The sequence below is a fragment of the Aphelocoma coerulescens genome, chromosome 21, assembly GCF_041296385.1.
Source record: "Aphelocoma coerulescens isolate FSJ_1873_10779 chromosome 21, UR_Acoe_1.0, whole genome shotgun sequence".
Lineage (NCBI taxonomy): Eukaryota > Metazoa > Chordata > Aves > Passeriformes > Corvidae > Aphelocoma > Aphelocoma coerulescens.
In genome coordinates this window covers 7,819,874-7,841,951 of record NC_091034.1, presented here as the reverse complement: position 1 = coordinate 7,841,951, position 22,078 = coordinate 7,819,874, and the positions used below count along the sequence as shown (strand labels likewise).

The window sequence follows — 22,078 nt, the reverse complement described above, 5'->3', positions numbered from 1 at the left end:
GGAGAAAGACTCGGTGGATTTAAGCAGCTGCTGAGGCAGGAGTGGTGGGACTGAGAGCTCCCCTCAGGTCAGGCAATGCCTGGGCCCTGCAGGGAGAACAGAGGGAGCCAAAAGCTGAAGTGGAGAGTTGGGAACTGCAATCCTGGGGTGCCAAAGGCACCGAGGGACAGCACAAAGCCCCCACAAAGGAGCATCTCCGGGGGTTTATGGGATGCTTCAGCTCATGGCAGACCCCCAAATTATCTCAGCATGGTGGCCCGAAAGGGGAGTTCCCAAATTCCAATTTCTGCGTGCTGGAAGAGGTGTGAGTCTCAGAGCTGCTGGGAACCCACAAGGGGCTCTCCCAAAACGAGCTCAGTGCCCTCTGGGACCTGCTGTTACTATCCCAGCCCTGAGCTCCCTTCTGCTCCAGCTGCAGGGAGAAGACAACACAGGAGTCAAGGCAGATGATGCTGTGTAAGGGAAAAAAAACCACTTCAAATGACAGCTGAAGGCAGGAACCAGAAAGGGACAGATCAGGGGATCCATCAGGACAAAATCTGTCCCCTGCCCCTCCAGTGGAGGCTTCTGATCACCTGCTGAGCCCTTGGTTTCAGTTCAGGCAGAGCTCCCTCGAGCACTTCCAGGCCCTGAGAACCACCCAGAGCTATCTGAGTGCCTTTCTCTTGTCCTGCAGCCAAGTGTTTATTTTTGAAACAAACACTCCACTGCAGGGTCTTGGACTGGGCCCAGCCTGGGGAGAGCAGAGTGAGGGAGTGCAGAGCCCATTTCTGCTGCCCAGGCAGAGGGAACGAGGAGGTGCAAACGCCCTAAACGGGGGGAAGCAAATTAGGTGGTTAAAAACCCTTTTACCCTTCAATCATTTGGCATCCAAGGGCTGAAAGGGGGTGGTGGGATGCCAGATTAAAATTAATTCTTCACCTGCAAACATCCCTTTAGCTAAAAACTCCCTCCCAGAGCTGTACCTGTTTCCCTGCATCACCACAGAGCCCAGAAAGCTTTGCATGAGCCCACAAAACACAGCAGCAGCTCAGATATTCCTCAGCAGATCTCAACTCAGGTGCTCCTGGGGAGCTGAGCCCCAAAAGGAGGCAGCTCCCAAATTCCTGCTGCTCAGCCACCACAGGAGACACCCAGGCAGCAAGAAGTTAAAATAATCCTCAGGCTCTTACCCCAGAGCTGCTGGGAAGGGCAGCCAGTGGCAGGGCTGCTGAAACCCCTTCTTTATTCAGCTGCAGACCTTCCCCAGCTCCTCTGCCTCAGGGAGAGCCCGGGGGCTCGGGATCTCTGCCTCTGGTGGCCACAGCAGTGCCCACAAAAGCACCACCCAACAAATGCCCCCAAACCAGCCCAGTGCCTCGCTCCAGACAGGCAGCAACCAGCCCGAGCCAGGCTGGCACTGCCAGCGCCTGCTGAGTCCCTGCCAACGCGGTGCCCCCGAGCCCCGGTCCCACAGCAGCTCTGCTGTGCCCTGGCACGGCCCTGCCAGGCTTCCAAAGCTCCTTCCCTGCAGCCCCTGCCCTCGGGGCTCAGCTCGCTGCCAAGGGGTGCAGCTGCTGCCAGGCATGCAGAAATGCAGGCCTGTCAATAAACCCCGTGGGCACAGAGGCTGCTCGGACCCACCAACTACCAACCCTGCAGCTGGGTTCCTCTCAGATCTCACAGCCACAGCTCACCTGCTCTAAATCATGCCAGGCAAAACGGGCACTACCAGGAATAGGATGATGAAAGCAATTCCCAGCAGAGGCAAGGCCCCTCCGTGCACGTGTGTGCATCAGAAACAGCAGCAGGACACGATTTAGGGGCTGTTTTCCAGAGGCTCTTGGCTGCAGCGCCCTGGAGCCCCAGCTCGGCTGTTTGGCAACATCTGCCCCACCTCACATCCCCCTTCCATCAGCTCCTCCTGCTCCCTGCCAGCCCAGCCCAGCCCCCAGAGCCTCCTGTGTGCCCAGGTGGCCAGAGGAGCCGCAGGCTCACCACGGCCTCGGTGCTGGCCACGCCGAAGGCCGCTCGCTGCCGCCTGCTGCAGATGTGGGCCGAGTTCTCCTGCACCTTCTCCAGCAGCTGCCGCATGGGCTTGCAGTAGTTGGCAACCTTGCACTCCTTCAGGAAGGATTTCAGCTGGGAGGAGGAAAAGGAGAGGAAGAATGAAAGCAATGCGATGGTTTCCATGAACATCCCATGGGTGAAGAAGCATCTCCCACCCTCAGAGACCCCCAGCACTGCCTGTTCCCTTCAACTCAGCCCAAACTCCTGTGGGATTTATCACCCACAGCCAGGCCTGGGCTGGGAGGATGCACAGAGCTGCACTTTGCTCCAAACCAGCTCTTTGACACTGGAAAAGACGGATCAGTGGAGGAAAAGCTCTGAGCTCCTCCGGGGGCCTCCGCTGCCAGTGCACTCACAACTGCTCTGGCTCCTGCTCAGCAGAGAAAAAAGGAGGATTGTGGAGCTGCATGGAGCCCAGGAATAACAGTGGGTACGTGTGGATGCTCCATGGCCAGAGCCACAGGCAAGGCCTGGAATGAGGGAAGGAGTTAAGGCTGTGGAACCTCAGCTGCCATTGGGGTGGGAATACCCCATACAGGGGCTGTGGGTGGCAGTGATGGCCAGGACTGAAGGCAGGCGTTGAGAAGAGACTTCAAACTGGGGTGGAGGAGTCTGTGGACTGGGAATGAGGGGCTTTGGCTCAGTGGGAAAACCTGGTGCTGCTCCAGGGTTGGGATGGAGCCAGCAGGGTGAGGTTTGCTCCAGGTCTGGCTGCACCAACCCAACTCCAGCTGGCACCCCCGACCTTCCCAGGGCTCAAATCCACACCCAAAATGACAAAATGAAGCTCTCCAGCACCACCACCCTGCTGTGACACCTCCAAACCAAGAACTGAGGCACCAGTGGACGCTCTTGGGGACACAAAAAGAAGGATGGGGGTGTCCAGGCAGATTCATGGCTTGAATTCCAGCGGGCTCCACTGCCTGCTAACAGTTCTCCCCAGCTCCAGGAGTGCTGTCTAAATCCTGCAGGCCAAGCTCTCTGCTGGAGCCATAAATAAACACACACACACACACACACACACACACACAAACACTGCACAGACATTTGATTTAGAGAAAGAGACCCAATAAGGCAGGAGAGCATGGTTAACCACGGTGGAATCCTCCCCTCACCCGGGACCTGGAGATGCTACTGGGAGGGAGAGAAAGGATTTCCAGGCAGCAAATCCATTGCTGCCTTCCCCACCCACAGCTTCCAAGGTTCTGCCTCGGAAGACAGAGCTGGGCAAAGGAAGGAGATGTTTCCCTCCTGTCAAGCTCCATCTGAAATGCCAGGTGGGGAAGTGTTCCTGTTAGGAGGTGACAGTGCCAGCCAGCCCCTCCCTGCCAGGACACTGCTCTCTGAGGGGTGTTGGCTGCAGGATCTCCCCATTCAGGAGCAGCAGGGGCTTCCCTTGTCCCCTTCCCTCCAGCACACCCCAGCTGCCAGCACAGCACCAGCTCAGAAAAATGGGAATTCGGACACAGACCTTCCCTACTTCCCCCAAAGCACAAAGAAACCATCAGCATGACTATTCTCCTGCTGCTGAAGCCTGTCCCACCCTCACCCCCCCGTCCTAAAATATTTATTTTTTATAGGTGCTGCATATTTATCTCCACTGAGACATGCATTTGTCATCCGATTTATCTCACTTGATCCCCCCAGCTGCAGCCCCAGATCCATTCCATCCGCTGCCACACACATTATCATTTTTCTTCCCTCGCAGAAGTGTCACCAGAAATCCTGCAAAATCTCGGGCTCTATCAGTGCAGTTTGGAGCTCTGTGCTCCCTCACACAGCCCCTGCTCCATTCCTGCTCTCCCCCTCCTGTCTCCCACCCTTGCAATCCCTCATGGTCCCACCTCTATCTGCCAGATATTAATGAAACCTAATGAGATCTCAGCCCTGTGTGGAGAGGCAGGGACACAACCAGGGAGGTAAAAGAAGATAAAGGACAGAGAGGGAAAGAAAAAACGGTCTGTGTGTGCCTTTTCCTACCCTGCCAAATGGAACAATCCTCTCTCTGCACAATGAAAGCAGCCAGAACCCCGATGTGTGCGTGGATGTGGCATTAAGGTCTCACACCCCAGCCCCGTCATTCCTGGGGTTGATTCTGTCCCACAGCCAGCCTGCAGCACCAAAGGTTTCTCCCAGCAGAGCCCACAGGGCAAAACCCCAGCTCCTCTTACTGGAAATGCTGCAGGGAACCCGAACCCTGCCCAGTCCCCCACTCACAGAGGGCAGAGGGAATTTCCCTGGGGCAGAGGTGGCAGCAGCAGGAGTGGTGCTGGCAGGGCAGGGCAGGGCAGGGCAGGGCAGGGCAGGGCAGGGCAGGGCAGGGCAGGGCAGGGCAGCACCTCCTGCCCTTCTGCCTCGCTGCAAGCCAAGCCTGGCTCCTGCCACCTCCTGCCTCCCCTGAGCAGTGCCAGCTTTTCCCCTCCAGCCTCCCACTCCTGCTCTGTGCTGCCTGCCAGGGGTCTGGGGGAGGGAGAAGGCTCTTCCCTCCCAGCCCCTGCTGCAGTGACCACCACGGGGTCAGCCCTGGGGCAGCAGCAGCAGCTTTGAAGTGCCTCCCATCCCCACCGGCTCTCCTCTCCTTTCATCTGCCGGCTGCTTCCTGCCTTCCAGGCAGGGAGCTTGGGAAGCCGAGGCTGGAAAGCCCAGCCCAGCTTCCCCCAGAGCCACTGACCAGCGCGGCAGGAGGAGGAGGGACACAGCCCCCGCCAGCTGGAACAGCCCTGACACGGCGCTGGGAGAGGCGTGAGCTCACCAGGGAGGGGGGATCGGCACAGATGGATCCCCACAGTCAGCTGGAAGCGCTCCAGGAGAAAAGCCTCTCCCCACACGCCTTCCCGAAGGCCCGGAGATTTTGGGAAGCCAACGCCGGCCCCCAGCCCAGCAGACGCCACGAGGCTGCGGGCAGTGGCAGCCAAGCAGGAATCCGAGAGCATCAATCCTCTGCAGAATTCCAGGCTGCTCCCAGGCTGTGTTTGGAAGCCACAGGGCCGTCAGCCGCTCCTCATTCCAGCCAAACATCGGCTCCGACAGCTCCGCTGCTCCGACAGCTGCTGGCTGAGAGCACAGGGCCCCTGCGCTGCCAAGAGGGGGGAGCAGGGACAGGCACAGCACCAGGAGCTGCTCTGCCTGCACACACAGGGGCTGTCAGCTCCCATTAGCCAAGGCAGCCCCTGTGCCAGGCTGGGGGCACAGCCAAGAGCCGTGTGCCTGGCGGATGCCAGCCCCGGCAGATGCCAGCCCCAGCAGGGACACGGAGCTCTGCTTCCCAAACAGCCTGTGGGGCACAGCCAATGCTCCCCCCGACAGCCAGAGGCTTCCCAAGGTGTGCAGGGGCTCGTGGCACACACCAGGACAAGCAGAGGTTCGTGGCCCCACGGAGGATGGGACAGCAGCCACTCGTGAGTTAAACAGAGGGCTGGGAATGAGGGAACACATTCCAGCACTGAGCAGAGCTGTCTGCAGCTCCTCCCCAGGGGCAGCTCCAGCCTCTGCTCCTGTCACCAGGACAGACCCAGGGAACGGCTGGAGCTGGACATGGGAGGGTATCAGGAAAGGCTCTTCCCCCAGAGGGTGGTGGGGCACTGACCAGGCTCGCCAGGGAGGAGGGATGGACACAGGAACTGCACTGGCTTGTGTGCAGGGACCTGGGGAGAAGGAGCCTGAGGAGGGAAGACTGGGGAAGGGAAGACTGGGAGGGAAGATTGCCATCTTGTGGAGAGCACCTCGGGAGGCCAAGGACAAGGAAAAGCCGGGGCTCGGAGCACAGGTTCTGCTCTGAGACCCTGCAGCAACTGGGACAGCTCCAAACAGCCAAGAATTCACCTGAGCTCACCATCCCAACCCCATCCTGGAGCAGTTCTGCAGCCTCTGCTCCACTCTGGCTCCCAACAGAGTGGCAAACTCCAGAGCCACTCTCCCCTACCTCCAGCCTCCTCATTAGATGCTGTGCCTCTGTTCCTTCCCCAACAACTCCCCAAACCACAAATAAAAACTAAAACAAAGAAAAGGTAAATGGCTCTCCCCTCATTTTGAGGCCACCCTGAGCTCGCTGTTAGTTTAAATGACTTTATCCCACTCAGTGCATGGCACCAGCAGAAGTGTCTGCCCCTTACCTGGATGACAGTGGGGAGAACCAGCTCTGGGAAGCCAATGCTGTGGGCTTGGCCATGGAGATACTCCAGCATCAGGTCATAGAGCTGGTCAATGAGTCCATCCTGAGCAGGAGAAACACAAATCAAGCGACTGGATACGACCTAAACCCTACAGATCTCCTACAGCAACCAAACCCTACGGATTTCCCGGGCTGGGAAAGGTGTCCCCAGCCTTTGGGGACAGGACATGGAGCACGTTCCTTGTGCTCTGCTGGTCACAGGGAACCCCAGCACTGCTGGAGGCTGAGGTCTCACTTACTCTGAAGGCCTTTTCCTGCAGGTTGGCATTGGAGAGCTTCAGGATCACGGCAAAGTTGATGGGCTTGGAACTCATCCGGCCTGGCTTCTTGTTGAAATCCACTTGTTGGAAAACCTGGAAAAGAAAAAAATTAGTGTTAAGGTGATCACAGCACAAAGCAACCACCAAAAGACTCAGCTAAGAGCATGCAGTGGTGGCAGAGCCAAGAAGACAATCCAGAAACCCCAATTCCCGATCACAGCTTTCCTAAAAATCCCAGCCAGGGACACAGGGAGGGAGCAAACACCGACCACACCTGAAGCTGTGGAGACCTGGGTGTGAAAGGTGCTGAGGTGTGAAGAGGAAACCAACCCAAGCAAGAGCATGAGAAACTCAGGATTGTTCCTCAGCCCCACCCTTCTCCCGGTCAGAGGTTGTACCCCAAAGCTGGAGTGGGTTTTGGGAGCTGTCCCTGGAGGTGAGAAGAGTTTCAAACCAAGATTAAATGGTGCTTACACCAAATTCACTGTCACTGAAATAACTGTCCCAGGGAGACCTGTCCAAACCACTGGGTATGAGGCAGATTCCCAGAGATCCCCACCACAGGATCCCACGTGGCAGTCGAGGGAGGCTGCAGTGGCAACAGGAGCTCATTTAACCAAAAACCAAGCCACCAGTTGGTAACATTTGCACACCTGAAACACCCACAGAGGGGTGAGGAGCGTGTCCTGCCCCCTCCCCACCCTGGAACACCTCGAGAGCAGCCCCAGCTCCTCTCTGCCTGTGCCCAAACGCCTTGAAATTGCCCTCCCGAGGAGGAAATCATTTCTCTTCCCTCTGTGCAGCAGCAGCACATCCATCACCAGCCCCCAGCAGCCCAGCAAGGTGGGGATGCAGGGCAGGGGCTGCTCCAGGCAGGGAGGGGAGCAGGAGGGGGAAGGCTGCTCAGGTCACAGCAGTGCCCCCAGGCCACAGGAGCACGGAGACTGTTATTGATTTCTGACATTTTATTTGTCAATCCAGGTTATTTGGAACGGAGGGACAAGCGTGGGGGCTTGTGCAAACAAAGAGCCCTTGCCTGGGGAATCGATGCCATAAACCTCGTTATGCACAGTTATTTCTTTGGCCCAAACAGAGCTATTGATTCCCCAGGTCAGACACATTAAAGGCGTCGGGGCTCCCTGCGATCCTCCCACGCCTCCAGGCAGGCAGGGAAGGCAAGCCAGAGGCTTTGGAAGTCGCCCAGGAGGTGGCAGGGACCTGGGCAGGGCCTTTGGGAAGGGCAGGAAGTGTGGTTCCCATCGAAGGGCTGACAGCCAGGCTGAGGGAGAGCGTGACTGATGTCTAGGAATCCTGGGGCAGGGTGGGAGGGGGATAATGAGGGACCAGAGGGCCACAGGACAGTCACAAGCCAACAGTGTGGCTGAAGGGATAACCACTGGCAGACAGAGGGAAGGATGAGGCAGCACAGGCAGGAAGGAGAGGGATTTTTGGCACTGCCAAGCTCCCAATTTCCACGTGGGGAGCGGGAAGGGAGCTGGGATACACAGTTCCCACTGCCAGAGTGCAAAGCAGCTCTGCACCACAGCACTCCCACTGCATCACCCCATCCATTCCCCCTTGTCCTGCCCTCAGGCTCTGGGAAAAGCCCCTGGCATCTGCTGTGATCCTGAGCTGGCAGCCCCACAGCTGCTCCCAGCTGGGCCAGCTTCCCCCAGCTCTGTCACCCCCTCCCCTCCTCACTGAGGGCAGGGCTGAGGAAATCTCATTAAACTGCTCCCATTTTAGTGCCCAGTTCAGCCCAGCTGCCCAACTTTCTGCAGAAGCTGGGGCTGGAAGGGAGCCCTGCAAGTCACCTGCAGCAGGTACTTCAGCCCTGTCCACTCAAATATGCTGAGTATCTCTGAGGACTGACCCTCCATTATCTATCCAGGCAACCTGCTCCAGCCTCCCCACATCACATTGCTGGGGAATCTCTTGGATTTTTTGTTTCTGTGTGGCTTTTTTTCCCCCTAGTGTTGAAGTGGGACCTGCTGCATTCTCTTTCCATGTGCTGCAGGACACTGATCTGGTGCACCAGCAGCTCCCCACTTCACATCCTCTGCAGTTTCAGAGCTGCAGGAAACTGGTGGAGGGAGGAGAACGAGGAAAAGCAAAGGTGAGGCTGCTGGGGCAGCTCCCCACCGTGGTTACCCACACTGACAGCCCTGCTGGCACAGTAACTGCAGGGAGGGAAGGGAGGAAGGAAAGGAAAGGAAAGCTGGGATCTCACAGACTCTTCAAGGAGAGCAGCAAGACAAAAATAAACCCCTGCCTGCTCTGCACTCTCTCCCAAGCCACCTCTCCTGGTCCAAGATGGAATTGTGCAAGCTGCTGCTCTTGCTCCATGCTGGGAAGCAGAGTCAGAGAGGGGGCAGGGCTGGATGCTGGGGGGCAGCAGCCCCTGTCAGGATGCATCAGGCAGCCAAGCTCTCCCTTCCCTTGGCAGCTGGGGAATTCCTGTGCCTCTGGGAATGCACCGACGCTCAATCTGTGTCTCCTGAAGCAGCAGCAGCCACGGGGCTGAGCTGAGAGGCAGCCAGGTTTGCTCGGTGCAGAAGGGAAATGCAGAGTTACAGTCACTCCTTCCACCAGCAGCTCCAACAGAACCCACACTGCAGGCCCTGCAGAGCCCTCTCCAAAACCTGCACACAACAGGGTCACAAACTCCACGGCTGCTCCTTCACTGCCCTTGGATCCAGCTGGAACAGAGCAGTTTTTCCCCTTCCTAACAAATGGAGCACATCCTGTGCTGGGACCCTTCATTCCACCTCCCAGCCCCAAATCACGGTACCAACACCCTGCTCAGATCCTTCCAGCTCGGACAGGTTTTGGCAGGAACACCTGAGGGAGCCCAGGGTGCTGAGTGGGAACAGCTGAGGACACAGGAACACAATGGGGACACCTGAGGACACTCAGGAACACAATGGGGGCACACCTGAGGACAATCAGGAACACAATGGGGACACCTGAGGACACTCAGGAACACAATGGGGGCACACCTGAGGACAATCAGGAACACAATGGGGGCACACCTGAGGACAATCAGGAACACAATGGGGTCACCTGAGGACACTCAGGAACACAATGGGCCACACCTGAGGACAATCAGGAACACAATGGGGACACCTGAGTGGGCAGAGTGGGAACAATTGAGGGAGATCAGGTTGCAGGGTGGGAACACCTGAAGGAGCTCAGGGTGCTGAGTGGGAACACCTGAGGACAATCAGGGGCAGAGTGACAACACCTGGCTGGGGCCTGACACTCAGATTAGGGACAAGGTGCCAGGGCCAGAATGCAAACAGGGGGGAAGGCTCTGAGTTTTCTCTCTGACAGCTCTAAAAAAGCAAAAAGAATCCTCGCGCTCCCTGCCTGGAGCACCACGACCCCAGAGGGGAGATGCCTCTGTCCCAAAATCTGGCTGGCAGGATTTCAAACACACAGCAGCAAGAGGAAGGAAGCAGGGGAATGGCAAAGCCACCCAGGCCAGGGAGCAGGAGGTTCATAAACTTTCCACAGGCTGAGGATGTGGTCTGCAAGGGACCTTTACAGCAACCCCAAACCACAAAAGCCTTTGCTTCAACAGAACTTGATTAGGAGTGAGCCTGGCTGAGTCAGGCACTTACCACAGCAGTGTGTGTCCCCCCTCCTCAGTGGCCAGCCTCATGCCAGCTCAATTCCTCACAGATATCTTCCTAACTAATTTTTTTTAATTCTTTCAGGTTTTTTTTTTCTCTTCCACTTCCCGTTGTCTACAGTCAGGAACAGCTCTGCCTTCACCAAGAGATGACCACATCAGCAGGATGGAGCTTGGGCAGTTCCTGCAGCAGGCTGAGGCTCTGAATCTCTCTGGCAACCCCTTTGCCCACTCCAGCTGCACCAGTTCAACCCCCTGGGGATGCCTTTCCACACCCCACTGGGCTCAGGTACGACTCACAGCCCAGTGAAAGCTCAATCCTGTTTTCTCACCGAGTCTGGTGCTGTTTGCCAGGGATTTTAGGGAGTGAGCAAAGTGGGAGCTCTCGGGAGCTGCTGGTGGTGGAGTGAGGGTGTTTATGAGGGAAAAGGTGCCAGCAGGGACCAACCAACCTCGAGGATGAAGGGCAGCACTGGGATGAAGGTCCTGGTGCTCTCGGCCAGCAGGGTGAGGGCACGGATGCAGTGCATGCGCAGGGGGTAGAACCGAGTCGTTGGCACCAGCCTGGGCAGGAAAAAAGTAAATAAAACCAGATTCTATTAGGCCAGGTTTATACAGGAACTGCACCTGCAGCCTTCAGTGACACAGGAGAGCACTCCCTACTCGGCTGAAGAAATCTGCACAGCTGCTGAAGCCACCCCATAGCTGGAAATGAAATCCCTGTGTTAAACCTGTAACACTGACACATAAATTCCTCCTGCCACAGCTCAGCTCTCCAGCTCTGCTGGGAGAAAGGGCTCCCAGAGCTGTGCAGCTGAGGTTTGTCACTGATGCCAGCTCCCTGTCAGGCTGGGACTGAGCAGGATCAGCTCCCCCAGGAGCAGAGGGAGAATGGAGAGCAACGCCTAAAACCCCCCACACCTCATTTCTGTCCCACTCTCAAGCCCCTCACTCAATGACCTGTACCCAAAGTCATGGAAGCCTCCAGCATTAAAATTTTTATGTTTTTAAACCACAGCTCACAGATGACAGACCCAAGCTGATAAATGAACCCCTCCCTCCCCAAAGGACTTGCTGAGCAATCCAGGAGAGCCCACAAAATAAAAATGTTTGACCAGGCACCATAAATCAGCTGCATCCCCCCTCAAAATAGTGAAATAATTATCACTGGATCCATTACAGAAATAAATCTGCTTCACACCCCTGCCCTGGCACCTCTGGAGATGACGAAAGCCATTCTCAGGAATTAATTGATCGAGGAATAAAGCTGTTAAGTGTATGGATTTACTGTAAACCAAGGCCATTCATTTCAGAGTGCGTGGCCATGCCACAGCCTGCTCCACATCCCGGGGCTGGATGCACTGGGAATGCCAAACACAGCTGGGAGCAGCTCCCACTGCCCAGTCCCTCCAAAGAGACTCCTTTCACCTCAGGGCAGAGTCCCCAATGCCCCTCTAGCACTTGGAATGGCCCCAGTCCTTTTCCCAGGCTGTGGGGCTGGAACAGCACCAAGGCTTGGTTTGACTTGGTACAGCTCATCCTGTCACAGCCCTGGTGACCAGAGAGGACAGAGAAAACTCCTCTCAGCATCAGCCTCTGCTCCAGGTCAGCCAGGTCCCTGCTCAGGGACACCCAGGCTGTCCCTGCCTTCCTCCCTGCACGTGCTGAGAGGCTGGAACACCACAGGCACCACAATTCCTCCTCTGGGCACACACCAGGGAACAGCCTCACTGTTACAGCTCAGGCTGCGAGCGGGGCAGAAACCCCAGCACGCAAGGCCAGGAAAAAGTTCATGGGGAAAAAGGGACAGCAGAACAGGAGCTCCTGCTGCTAAAAACAACCAGCAGCGTGGAGAGATGCCAGCACGGGGATCAGCAGCAGGGACACGGGGCCATGGGGACACCGTCCTTGTGCTGGGGCCAGGCGCCACCTCCCGGCACGGGAACGGGGCTCTGCTCCCATCCATCCCTCGGGATGCACACCGGGAGCAGGGGAAAGAAGGGACTGCAGAGGTCACGCAGTGTCCAGTCCCACAGCACCCCCACATCCACCAACCTGCCTCCTTCATAGCCCAGACACCGGCCTGGCTCGCCCAGGAACCCGGGTGGGACCTGGTTCTACTTCCCCAGCGCTGGAATCACAGAGTCCTGGAATGGTTTGGGTTGGAAGGGACTTAAAGCTCACCCAAATTCCACCCAAATTCCACCTTCCACTGTCCCAGGCTGCTCCAAGCCCCAATGTCCAGTCTGGCCTTGGACACTGCCAGGGATGGGGCAGCTTCTCTGGGAAACGCATTCCAAGGCCTCCCCACCCTCAGGAGGAGGAATCTTTTCCTGACATCTCATCTGAACCCACCCTCTTTCAGTTTGAAGCCATTCCCCCTCATCCTGTCTCTCCACCCCTTGGAAATCCTCTCTCCCCATCGTTCTTGTAGCTCCTTCAGGTCCTGGAAGGCCACAATGAGGTCACCCCAAACCTCCAAAGCCTCAGCAGTCAGTACCTGCAGCTCATGCCAAGCTGAGACTCACCCCACCCCCCTCTCCTTGGCCCCAGATCCCTGATTTATCTGCCTGGACAGGTAGGAAGCTGCCTGGATCCATCCCCCTGGATCCATCCCCCTGGATCCATCCCCAGGCCCACTGAAGCTCCCCAGGAGCAGCGGGGGATGGGAGGAGGGATGTTTGCATCCTCTTATCTGATCGTTTAAATCTGCTTATCTCCATCACCACTGGGGAGTTTTTGCAGACCGGGTTTTAAAGCTGAGATTCTGGTTAACAGAGCTAACAGGATTTGGGAAGATCACCAGAGATCCCAAAATTCCCTCAATGCTCGTTATCGACAGCCACCTCAGAGCACAAACAGTTCATCCACACAAACTGATGGGAGGAGGGAATTCTCAGCAGACATCCCGAAAATAACAACTGTGTCCCACTTCTTCAAATCCCAACCAGCAGGCACCAAACATGCAGCTTCCAAATGTATTTACAGAGCTGGAGATGAGGATTTTCTGAAGCAAGGCAGATCACTGTCCTTGCAGTTACAAGGATAATCTGCCCAGGTTATTCAGACTGAGACTCTTCTTACACAAAGAGGAAAGAATAACCCACACCACAACTTTGTCACCACCTAAACAGGTGCTCACACACATCTGGGGCTGGAAAATTTCCATTAAAAGCAGCTTTGAGACCGTTGAGGGTTAAATCCAAATCACAGAACAGTAAAATAACCTTGTAAACAGAAGCAGAGCAAAAAGAATTAAGAATTCTACTCACTTGATGCAGCCAATAATGACCTGTGTCAAGGGGTAGATCAGGGGCTCCATGACCTCACTGGGGTGGATGGTGCTGAGAACTCGACACCAGAAGTACAGGCAGTGGATGTACTGCCAGTTATAGACTGACTGGAAGTTCTCCTGCAGGAAAGGGGGGGGAAAAAATAAAGGTGAACACTTGAAAACGTGGCATTTGAGAGGTGCTCACTGTGCTTCCTCTCCAGGCTCATTTTACCCAGGAGGAACAGCAACACTGGAGCTGCCATTGAAGTTCACTGGGTACCACTCAGTGCCTGAAGGAAATAAAGGGAATAAAACCAGCCTGGTGTTGCTCAAGAGTGGCTGCTTTGAGAAGGACGAGCTCCCAGCTTCACACAGACACTGGGATGTGGCCAAGCCCAGGAAATGCTGAGCTGATCACTGGCAGAGCAAGGAGCACTTTTGGGAAGAACACCACCCAGCACAGCTTCATTCTTTACACCTACAGGGTCAAAGTGACAGGCAGCAGGGCAGAGAGCAAACCTGCAGCTCTGGTCTTGCTGGTTGCCACCAAAACCACTGCACCAGGCCAGCAGGGCCAGTGCCAGCAGGGACACAGGGACAGCAGGGACACAGGGACAGCAGTGCCAGCAGTGCCACAGGGACAGCAGGGACACAGGGACAGCAGGGACACAGGGACAGCAGTGCCAGCAGTGCCACAGGGACAGCAGGGACACAGGGACAGCAGGGACACAGGGACAGCAGTGCCAGCAGTGCCACAGGGACAGCAAGGACAGCAGTGCCACAGGGACAACAGTGCCAGCAGGGACACAGGGACAGCAGGGACAGCAGGGACAGCAGTGCCAGAGGGACTCCAGGCTGGCTCAGCAGCACAGCCAGGAGTGGCCCAAGGCTTGCACCAGGCCAGGACATTGTTTCCAAGACTCTGGGCAGGTGCTGCAGCAGCTCTTGGTGCCAGATTCAATAAAAGCCCAGCTAGAGCACGAGTCCCTGAAGGAAACCCTTCCCAAAAAGTTCTGTTGGTATCCCCTTCACAACACAGGAGTCAGCACTCACAAGGTGCCTCAGCCCCCACTTGTGGTGTTTTCCAGACTTTCAAGGCCCAGCTCATCTCTTCTGCGTGGAAAAGCAGGGTGCACAAGTCCTGAGACAGGGACAGAATCCTTTAATTGCAGCCACTGGGCCAAACCTTGCAGCAGGGACTTAAAGCCAAGCCACAGCTGGGCATGGCCGAGCTCTGCCAGCTCTCCCCAGGTCACTGAGATGTACCAAAAAGCCTTTCTGAGCTTCTCCTGCACAGGAACAGACGAGCAATCTGCTCTGGTAATCACCTCCCACCACCATCCACTGCTCCACCTAAACAGGCTTAGTGCCTGCATTTGGGCATTTCGGTGGTGCCATTCCCATCTCAAGTTCCACAGCCCTCCCCAGTTGTGAAATCAAGTGGATTTGCTCCTTGTCTGGGCCACAACTGAGGGTGTAAGGAGCCAGTGCAATCCAATTAGGGGGATCTGCAGCCCAGACTTCATTTATCTCTGCTTATTTATCCCCATGTCTGCCCAGCCAGGAGATTTAGCTGGGCACCAATCCTACCCTGCTTGGGGGCAGCTGAACAATTAATCTGTGGGGTCTGTTTTGCTAAACAGGACTAAATCCAGGATTAGCAATCTGACTCAGATTTCCCAGGTCAGACTGGAGGTGGCTGAAACCAGGGCTGCTCCCCAAAGGTCTGAGCTGCTTTGTTCACTTAAGTCCTTTAAACAGCACGGACTTTGCTGGGGAGATGCAACACCCCAGGGTGGCTCCTAAGCTGCTTTACCCCCAGGTTCTGTGCCACAGGCTGCAAACAGCAGCCTCAGAGCTGACAAGGGTGTCCAAGATGGAAAGTGCAGCACAAACTCTTGCAAGTGGGGAGAGAAAAGCGACTCCCACCCCGCAGGAGGGTTTGGGTTCAAAGGGATCATCCATGGGCAGGGACACCTTCCACCATCCCAGGCTGCTCTGAGCTCCATTCAGCCTGGCCTGGGACACTTCCAGGGATCCAGGGGCAGCCACAGCTGCTCTGGGCAACCTGTGCCAGGGCCTGCCCAGCCTCACAGAAGGAAGAATTCCTCCCCAAGATCCAATCCAAACCTCCTCTCTGTCAGTGTGAATCCATTCCCCCTCATCCTGCCACTCCGAGCCCTTGGAAATAGCTGAGCAGAGACTTTCTCACAGCCTCCTTTCAGGTCCTGGGAGGCCACAATTAGGCCACCCCCAAGCTTCAATTTTCTCTCCTCCCTGGCTGAAATTTTAGCCCAGACAACTCCCAGGAGCCCCAGCAATGGGTCAGACACCGCCACAGCCTGAACGGGGTGACTGCAACTCTTCCTCTCCACACATTTCCCCCAAGGAGGGTGGGAAAACTCCTTCCCCAGCAGGGCCAGGTGCCCACCTTCTTCCTGACGGTCATGGCGCTGCGCAGGTGGATGGCCAGCTGGCGGATGTAGATAAAGGTGTGCTGATAAGAGGTGTGCGTGTCCAGGGCAAACATCTCGGTCAGCGTGCGCTGCATGAAGTTGATCATGGGCAGCACGTTGGGAGAGGTGAACCTGGAGTTCTTCACAAAGGCAATGTACATTTGCTGCCAGGGGAAGAGGATGAGAAGCCACCATGTAAAACAGAGCAAAAACCATTCCTGGACTCCTCTGCCCCTCCCAGGTGTGTTCAAACCAGGGCTGAAGTGCTGCTTTTGTCACACAAAGGAATAACCCAGCCTGCTCCTTCTCTAGGGGCACAGGAGTGTGTTCAGCTTGGAGATGTGCCCACCACTGCTTGTCAGCAAGAGGACAACGCTGCAGGAGGGCCTGAGCCACACATGGGGATGCCTGGGCTCAGCTCTCCTGCTCAGGTGCCACTGTGACAGCAAAATACACTCAGGAGCTCAGCTGGGAGGTCAGAGCAGCTCAGGAGAATGTCAGCACTCAGGAAAGGCCTCAGGAATCTGAGAGATAAACATTGATCAAATACCAGAGACCGCCCCTGCTCAGCCTCTGAGCCCCCAGCAGGAAGGGCAGCAGTGGGAGGCAGGAATCACCCTGACCTGACAGAATTTCTGCCCTGTTTGGTTTTCTGAAGGCTGCCAGCATCAGCTCCAGCACCTGCTCCACCTGCAGCCCAAGGCTTTGAGGTATTTGCACACGCCACGAGGAAGAAAAGGTGCAGATGACAGCGAGGGCTGGGCTTACCTTGAGCAGGGGGCTGAGGTAAACCTCCTTCTTGTACCTACAGATCTTGTTCAGCACCAGGAAGGCCAGGACCCTGACTGTCTCCTCCCCCGTGCTCCACAGAGCGATGGTTTGCTGGGATAAAGCAGAAAGGCAGGTGAGTGAAGGGACAAAGAGCTCCTTGCTGGCCACAGACAGGCCTGAACCTCCCTCCTTCCCAGCAAACAGGCAGCCAGGAGGCAGGTGACAGAGAGGTGACAGAGAGGTGACAGAGAGGTGACAGAGAGGTGACACAGAGTCAGTCACTGGCAGCCCTCCTGTCCTCACACTCTCCCTGGGACACCACACAGCAGGCAAGGCTGACGTTCCCATGATCAATAAAGGAACCCATCCAAAACCAGCACCTCTAAAAAATACATAACTTTTATTTGTGTGCCTGAACACTCATTTGGACTCTCCTGAGCGACTCCATCGCCCCAGGTTCACCTGGCCCTGTCAGGAAGTACCTGGTGCCCCCAAATCCAGTCACCTCAGCTGCACTGAGGAACTGCACAGCACAGGAAAGGTTCACTGCAGGGCTGGAAAAGCCTTCCAGAACCCCCTGCAGCAGCCCTCCAGCTCCTCCACCTTCAGCTGTGAGGGGTGCCAGCCTCCCTGCACTCCATGCCATGAATCATCCCCACCACCAAAGGCTTCCCTGCCTCCTTCCAGAGCTGCCTTGCAGCTTCCATTCAGAAGCCACCCTGCTGCCCTCCGTGTCTCCTCCACGCCTCCTGTGTTGCTGTTACTGCTCAGCAGTTGTGACTGAGCTGCCACAGAAATATTCCACCCCCAGCTCCCCGCGTGGAGAGGCAGCACAGACATTCCCAGGGCCTGGCAGCAATTCCTCCATCTGGGAGGAGGAAGCAGCTTCCCAAAACACCTCCCTGGGGAGCAGCAGCTACAAACAGAGCCACCCACCCACTCACCTCAGCCTGGCATCACCCCATGGCACCTGGAGAGGGGCAGGAATCCTCTCCAGGAACGAAGGCAAAGCAAGGGAACACTCCAGAGGCTGAACTGCCACGGGGTCCAGCCCATACACCACAAAAGGCTCAGCTGAAGGGAGGAAAGAGCACCTCAGATGCCAAAGGCACCTCCCAGCAGCTTCCCTTACCTTGAGGAGGGCTCGGCACTGCTTTGGGAAGGACAGGTAATATGGAACTATGGAATTCACGTGCTGCAGCACTGCTGCACCCACTGAGGCCTCTGTCAGGCACGACAGCAGCTGTGGAGGAGAACAAACCAAGCCCAGTTAGCAGGCAGGGCTCATCAGCTCTCCCTCTGTGTCAGGAAGGAGCTCAGACAAAGCCCAAGAGCTGGAGCAGGGGAGGAGTAGACTCAGGGCAGGGGAAAGAGCTGCCCTGCAGGGCCCTCATCCTGAAAAGGGGAGCTCAGGCTGCTGCACCTGCAGGGTTAATGGCCCCTGGGCCATCACACAGCACCTCCCCTGTGGAGGCTGCAAAATCGGTTTATCTGCAGTGTGGGACACCCGACAGGGTCACCTCACTGCAAATTCACCCTCAGTGTGCACCAGGAAACATCTCCTGAGCTAGCTGATGGCACACTGCATTTCTCCAGGGCTTCTGAGGAGGAAGCTGGAATGCTCTGGCTATCAGAGGTTACCTCTGCCTCAAGGAAAGGCTCAGGCAAAACAGGAAGAACCAGGATCTTTGTGTTTGCAGCTTGTTCAGCTCAGTTCCCTGCAGCCAGCCCCAGTTTCCAGTCTGCAGACAAGGGGAGCTCCAGGTGACTCTGAGAGGCTCTGCCTGATGCAGCCCCAGCTGCTGGAAGCAGCACAGGAATTTTATCCACATTCAGTTTGCCTCCTCACCCTCCTCCTTGCTCTGCAAAGGTTCTGGACCAAGCAGACTTTGCCAAGTCCCTCTCACACCAGAAGGAGAAGATTTTGTTCAGAAAAGCCACTGTGGTGAAGCACTAAGAGCTGTCAGGAGTCAGCCCAGGAGCAGGGATTGCTTCCAAGGACTGCATTCCCAGCTCTTCCTTGTCTGCAATCCTGTGCTGCTGGAGAGAGGCACCACGGCTTGAGGGGAAAAAAAAAAACCTCTCCTGCTCAAACTGCTCTTTGTGCTAAGTCATTGTGCCAGCTCCCAGCTGAGGGCCAGCAGCACTTGGGCTGTCTCTCCCAGTCTCCCTTCCCTCAGCTGCTGGAGAATCAGAGTTTCAGCGCTGGTTTGGTTTTGATGCTCTAATTTGGGCATGCACAACGAGGCCTCTCAAAAACAATTAAGTGGGGGCAGAAGTTTCCTTCAGAAATAATCCACAAATTGTCTCTGAACCACCAGAAATTCTGGATGGATGGGATGGAACATTATCATAGTCAGAGATGCCACATGTGAGGTTACCAGCAGAACATCTCAGTATTTACCCCAAGTGGAGAGATCACAGCACCAAGGAATGAATTAATGATGCAGAATGCAGGAGCACAGACTGCAAACCACTTTAAAGCCTATTAAATATTAATCTGCCAGACAAATTAAAACAGAGAGAGCTGCTGGAATGTTAATTCAACCCTTCTTCACTGCCTTACACATTCTGGCCCAAGCACCCAAACTGTTAATTAGCCCAAATACTTCCAAAACAAGACAGGGAAACGATGAACACAAACCTCAGAGGGGCAAACCCCATCTGCCTGGCTCCAAAATACCCTAACGAGCCCAGCAAGGCACAGCCTGACCCCACAGACAGAAAATGATGATATTCCTTACTTGTATGGTACAGCCAAGATAAACCTTGATGTCCAGGCGCAGCTTTCCCCAGAGGGGGCTGGTGGAAGGGAGAACCATTCTGGAAAGGAGCAAGAGTTGGGTTTAGCTTTTAAAAAAAAACCCCAAATCAATCAGATCTCAGCAGCAAAATGAGCAGTGAGATCAATTCCTCGCAGCAAGAGCTGCCTGCAAAGCATGAACTGCTGGATCTGGGGTCACACACTGCAGGGACACAGCAGAAAGGTCGGTCCCTTCCTCTGAAAACCAATTTCCAGTGCCTGAACTGTGTCCTGAGTGCAAGCCCAGGCAATTCCAGACCTTCCTGAAGCCACACATCCTCTGCAAAATGCCTGGAGTTTGACATTACACAGGACACAATTTGGGGGAAGAAAAGAAGAACCCTGTGAGCATCATCAGTGTTTGGGAAGAGCTGGCACCTCTTTCCCAGGTTCAAAGCCAGCTCTGAAAATCCCCACCAGCTTCCCCAAGGGTCTCAAATCCCCCCAGACTTACTTGAGTTTGTTCTTGGGGGCTTTGGGGAGCAGCAGCTTGTGCAGGTGGTGGAAGAGGTCCCGGATACAGAAGGACACCAGGGCATTGAACACTGGGTGAAACAAGCCAGGAAAGCTTTTCTGAGTGATTTTGCATGTATTCCTGGTTTTCCTCATGTCAAAAGAGGTCCCCTAGGAACTGAGGCCAGTAATTTCCATGGCACAGCTCCTGCATTTCCTTCTGGACACCCCAGCCTGCCTTATACTGCAATGCTTTATGTAAGATTAGAAGGCACAGGGGCCACCTCTCCAGGCAAAGAGCACCAAGAATCCCCAAGAGAAAAGACACCAGTGCACAGAGCAGCACAGCAAGATAAGCTACTTAATCAAGTGAAAGGGTTAATTAACTCCTCCCAGTGCTCACCTCCCCTCTCTTCCCACAGCCCGAACGATTTCCCTTCCCTCACCTGCTGTGTCAGACACCTGGAACTTGCTGGGGTCACCACCACTGTCTCCTCTGGTGGTGGCCACAGCTGCCTTGTAGGCTTGGGTGATTTCATGGAAGAGTTTTGGGGTGAGATTCCTCTGGGGGAAGAAGAAAAGGGGTCACTGAGGACAAGGAGCAAGGGACCTTGTGGAACTCCAAAGCTCTTGACTGGGACAGGAGTACTGGAACTCACTGGAAGTTTGATGGCAAGAACAGCTCCATCCTCTGAGGTGGAGGAAAAGCATCAGGACAGGGTGAACAGACTCATTCCCCTGCTCTAAAACTGGCTTTTAGCTGCTGGGGCTTGAGAAGGAATTAATCACCTTCCAGCAACTTCCAGCTCGAGCTTCACTCCCCTTGGCTCTTCCATCACTGCTTAAAACGTGCCTAAGAAAGCTTCTGGAGCTGCCAAAGGCGCAGCAAGAGGGTGAAAAATGCAAACTTGAGCATTCTGGCCTCTTCTGAGCCACATTTCTCCAGCTTCCCCCTCCTGTGGAGTGCAAGGCCTTGAGTCTTGCAGCCCAAGAGAAACAAAGTCCTGCTGAGGGCACAGGACACAGATTTTGGGGCAGATTAACAAATCCCAAACTGGCCTTTTCCAGGCAGTGAGGAGAACTCTCCAGTGCTCTGTGCCCCAGCTCCCTGCTCACCTGGGCAGCTTTCTTCCATTCTTCCACCATTTTCAAGCTCACGTGGATGAAGGGAACTTTCTTCCTTTTGACTTTTTCTTGTTCTTCGTCTTCATCGTCTTCATCTTCATCACTGGCTTCCTAGAGGAAGCAGCAGGAGGACTGAGAAAAGGTTTCTACAACTCCTTCCTGGCCCCAGCTCCCTTGCTGAGCAGCTGATGAGGAGGGAGGCAGGCAGGGCTGACTTTATTACTGCTGTCCCCAGCACTCTGCCAAAAGCAGGAATGGTTTAGGTGGGAGACTGAAGGAATTCCTCCCTGGGAGGGTGGGCAGGCCCTGGCACCGGGTGCCCAGAGCAGCTGGGGCTGCCCCTGGATCCCTGGAAGTGTCCAAGGCCAGGCTGGACATTGGGGCTTGGAGCAGCCTGGGACAGTGGGAGGTGTTGGGATTGGAAGTGGATGAGGTTTGAAGTCCCTTCCAACCCAAACCATTCCATGACTGGGGGCTGGCACTGGAACACAAACAGTGCACATGGAATTAAGTGATCCCAGCACTCCCAGGCAGGGCCTGGTACCTCGAGTGTGTCAGGGGGTCTGTGCAGAGCCTCCTCCTCCTCAGAGCTGTCCGAGGCATCAAAATCCAGCAGCTTGCGATCGTTCTCCTCCAAAAACTTATAAAACTCGGGATCTCTGTCCTTCAGCCTGGAGAGCTGATCTTTGTGCTCAGCTGCCTTCCCCTTCTTCCTGCCGGGGAAGAATTAAGTGTTTATTCACTGCTCAAACTTCTGCTGCTGCTGAAAGAACAACTTTTCATCGAGGACTATGAAATCTTGACAGCAGGATACCACATTGCACCGGGAGAGATAAAAACATCCGGAAAAAACACCACAAATTTGTTTCTCAGTTCCTCAGAACTGCTCCAAGGATGGGGACTGCACCATCCCCCTCAGTAGCCCCTTCCAATGCCTGACCACCTTTCCATGTGGAAATTCCTGCTGCTGTCCACCCTGCCCCTCCCCTGGCCCAGCCTGAGGCCGTTCCCTCTCCTCCTGTCCCTGTTCCCTGGGAGCAGAGCCCGACCTGGGCTGCCCCCTCCTGTCAGGGACTTGTGCA

General features: G+C 55.6%; 1 protein-coding gene across 1 annotated transcript in view; it reads right to left on the bottom strand.

Moving 5' to 3' along the window:
* NOC2L (NOC2 like nucleolar associated transcriptional repressor) overlaps nucleotides 1-22,078 on the bottom strand; it is a 28,130-nt gene that overhangs the window by 5,684 nt on the left and 368 nt on the right. Inside the window, exons 3-15 of the mRNA XM_069034696.1 lie at nucleotides 21,541-21,709; nucleotides 20,988-21,107; nucleotides 20,318-20,435; nucleotides 19,873-19,963; nucleotides 19,360-19,438; nucleotides 17,748-17,858; nucleotides 16,613-16,726; nucleotides 15,820-16,008; nucleotides 13,387-13,526; nucleotides 10,567-10,678; nucleotides 6,460-6,573; nucleotides 6,162-6,263; nucleotides 1,978-2,121 (exon numbers count right to left, since the gene is read on the bottom strand). Coding sequence (XP_068890797.1) covers nucleotides 1,978-2,121; nucleotides 6,162-6,263; nucleotides 6,460-6,573; nucleotides 10,567-10,678; nucleotides 13,387-13,526; nucleotides 15,820-16,008; nucleotides 16,613-16,726; nucleotides 17,748-17,858; nucleotides 19,360-19,438; nucleotides 19,873-19,963; nucleotides 20,318-20,435; nucleotides 20,988-21,107; nucleotides 21,541-21,709 — 1,603 coding nt within the window. The remainder of the gene's footprint in view (nucleotides 1-1,977; nucleotides 2,122-6,161; nucleotides 6,264-6,459; nucleotides 6,574-10,566; nucleotides 10,679-13,386; nucleotides 13,527-15,819; nucleotides 16,009-16,612; nucleotides 16,727-17,747; nucleotides 17,859-19,359; nucleotides 19,439-19,872; nucleotides 19,964-20,317; nucleotides 20,436-20,987; nucleotides 21,108-21,540; nucleotides 21,710-22,078) is intronic.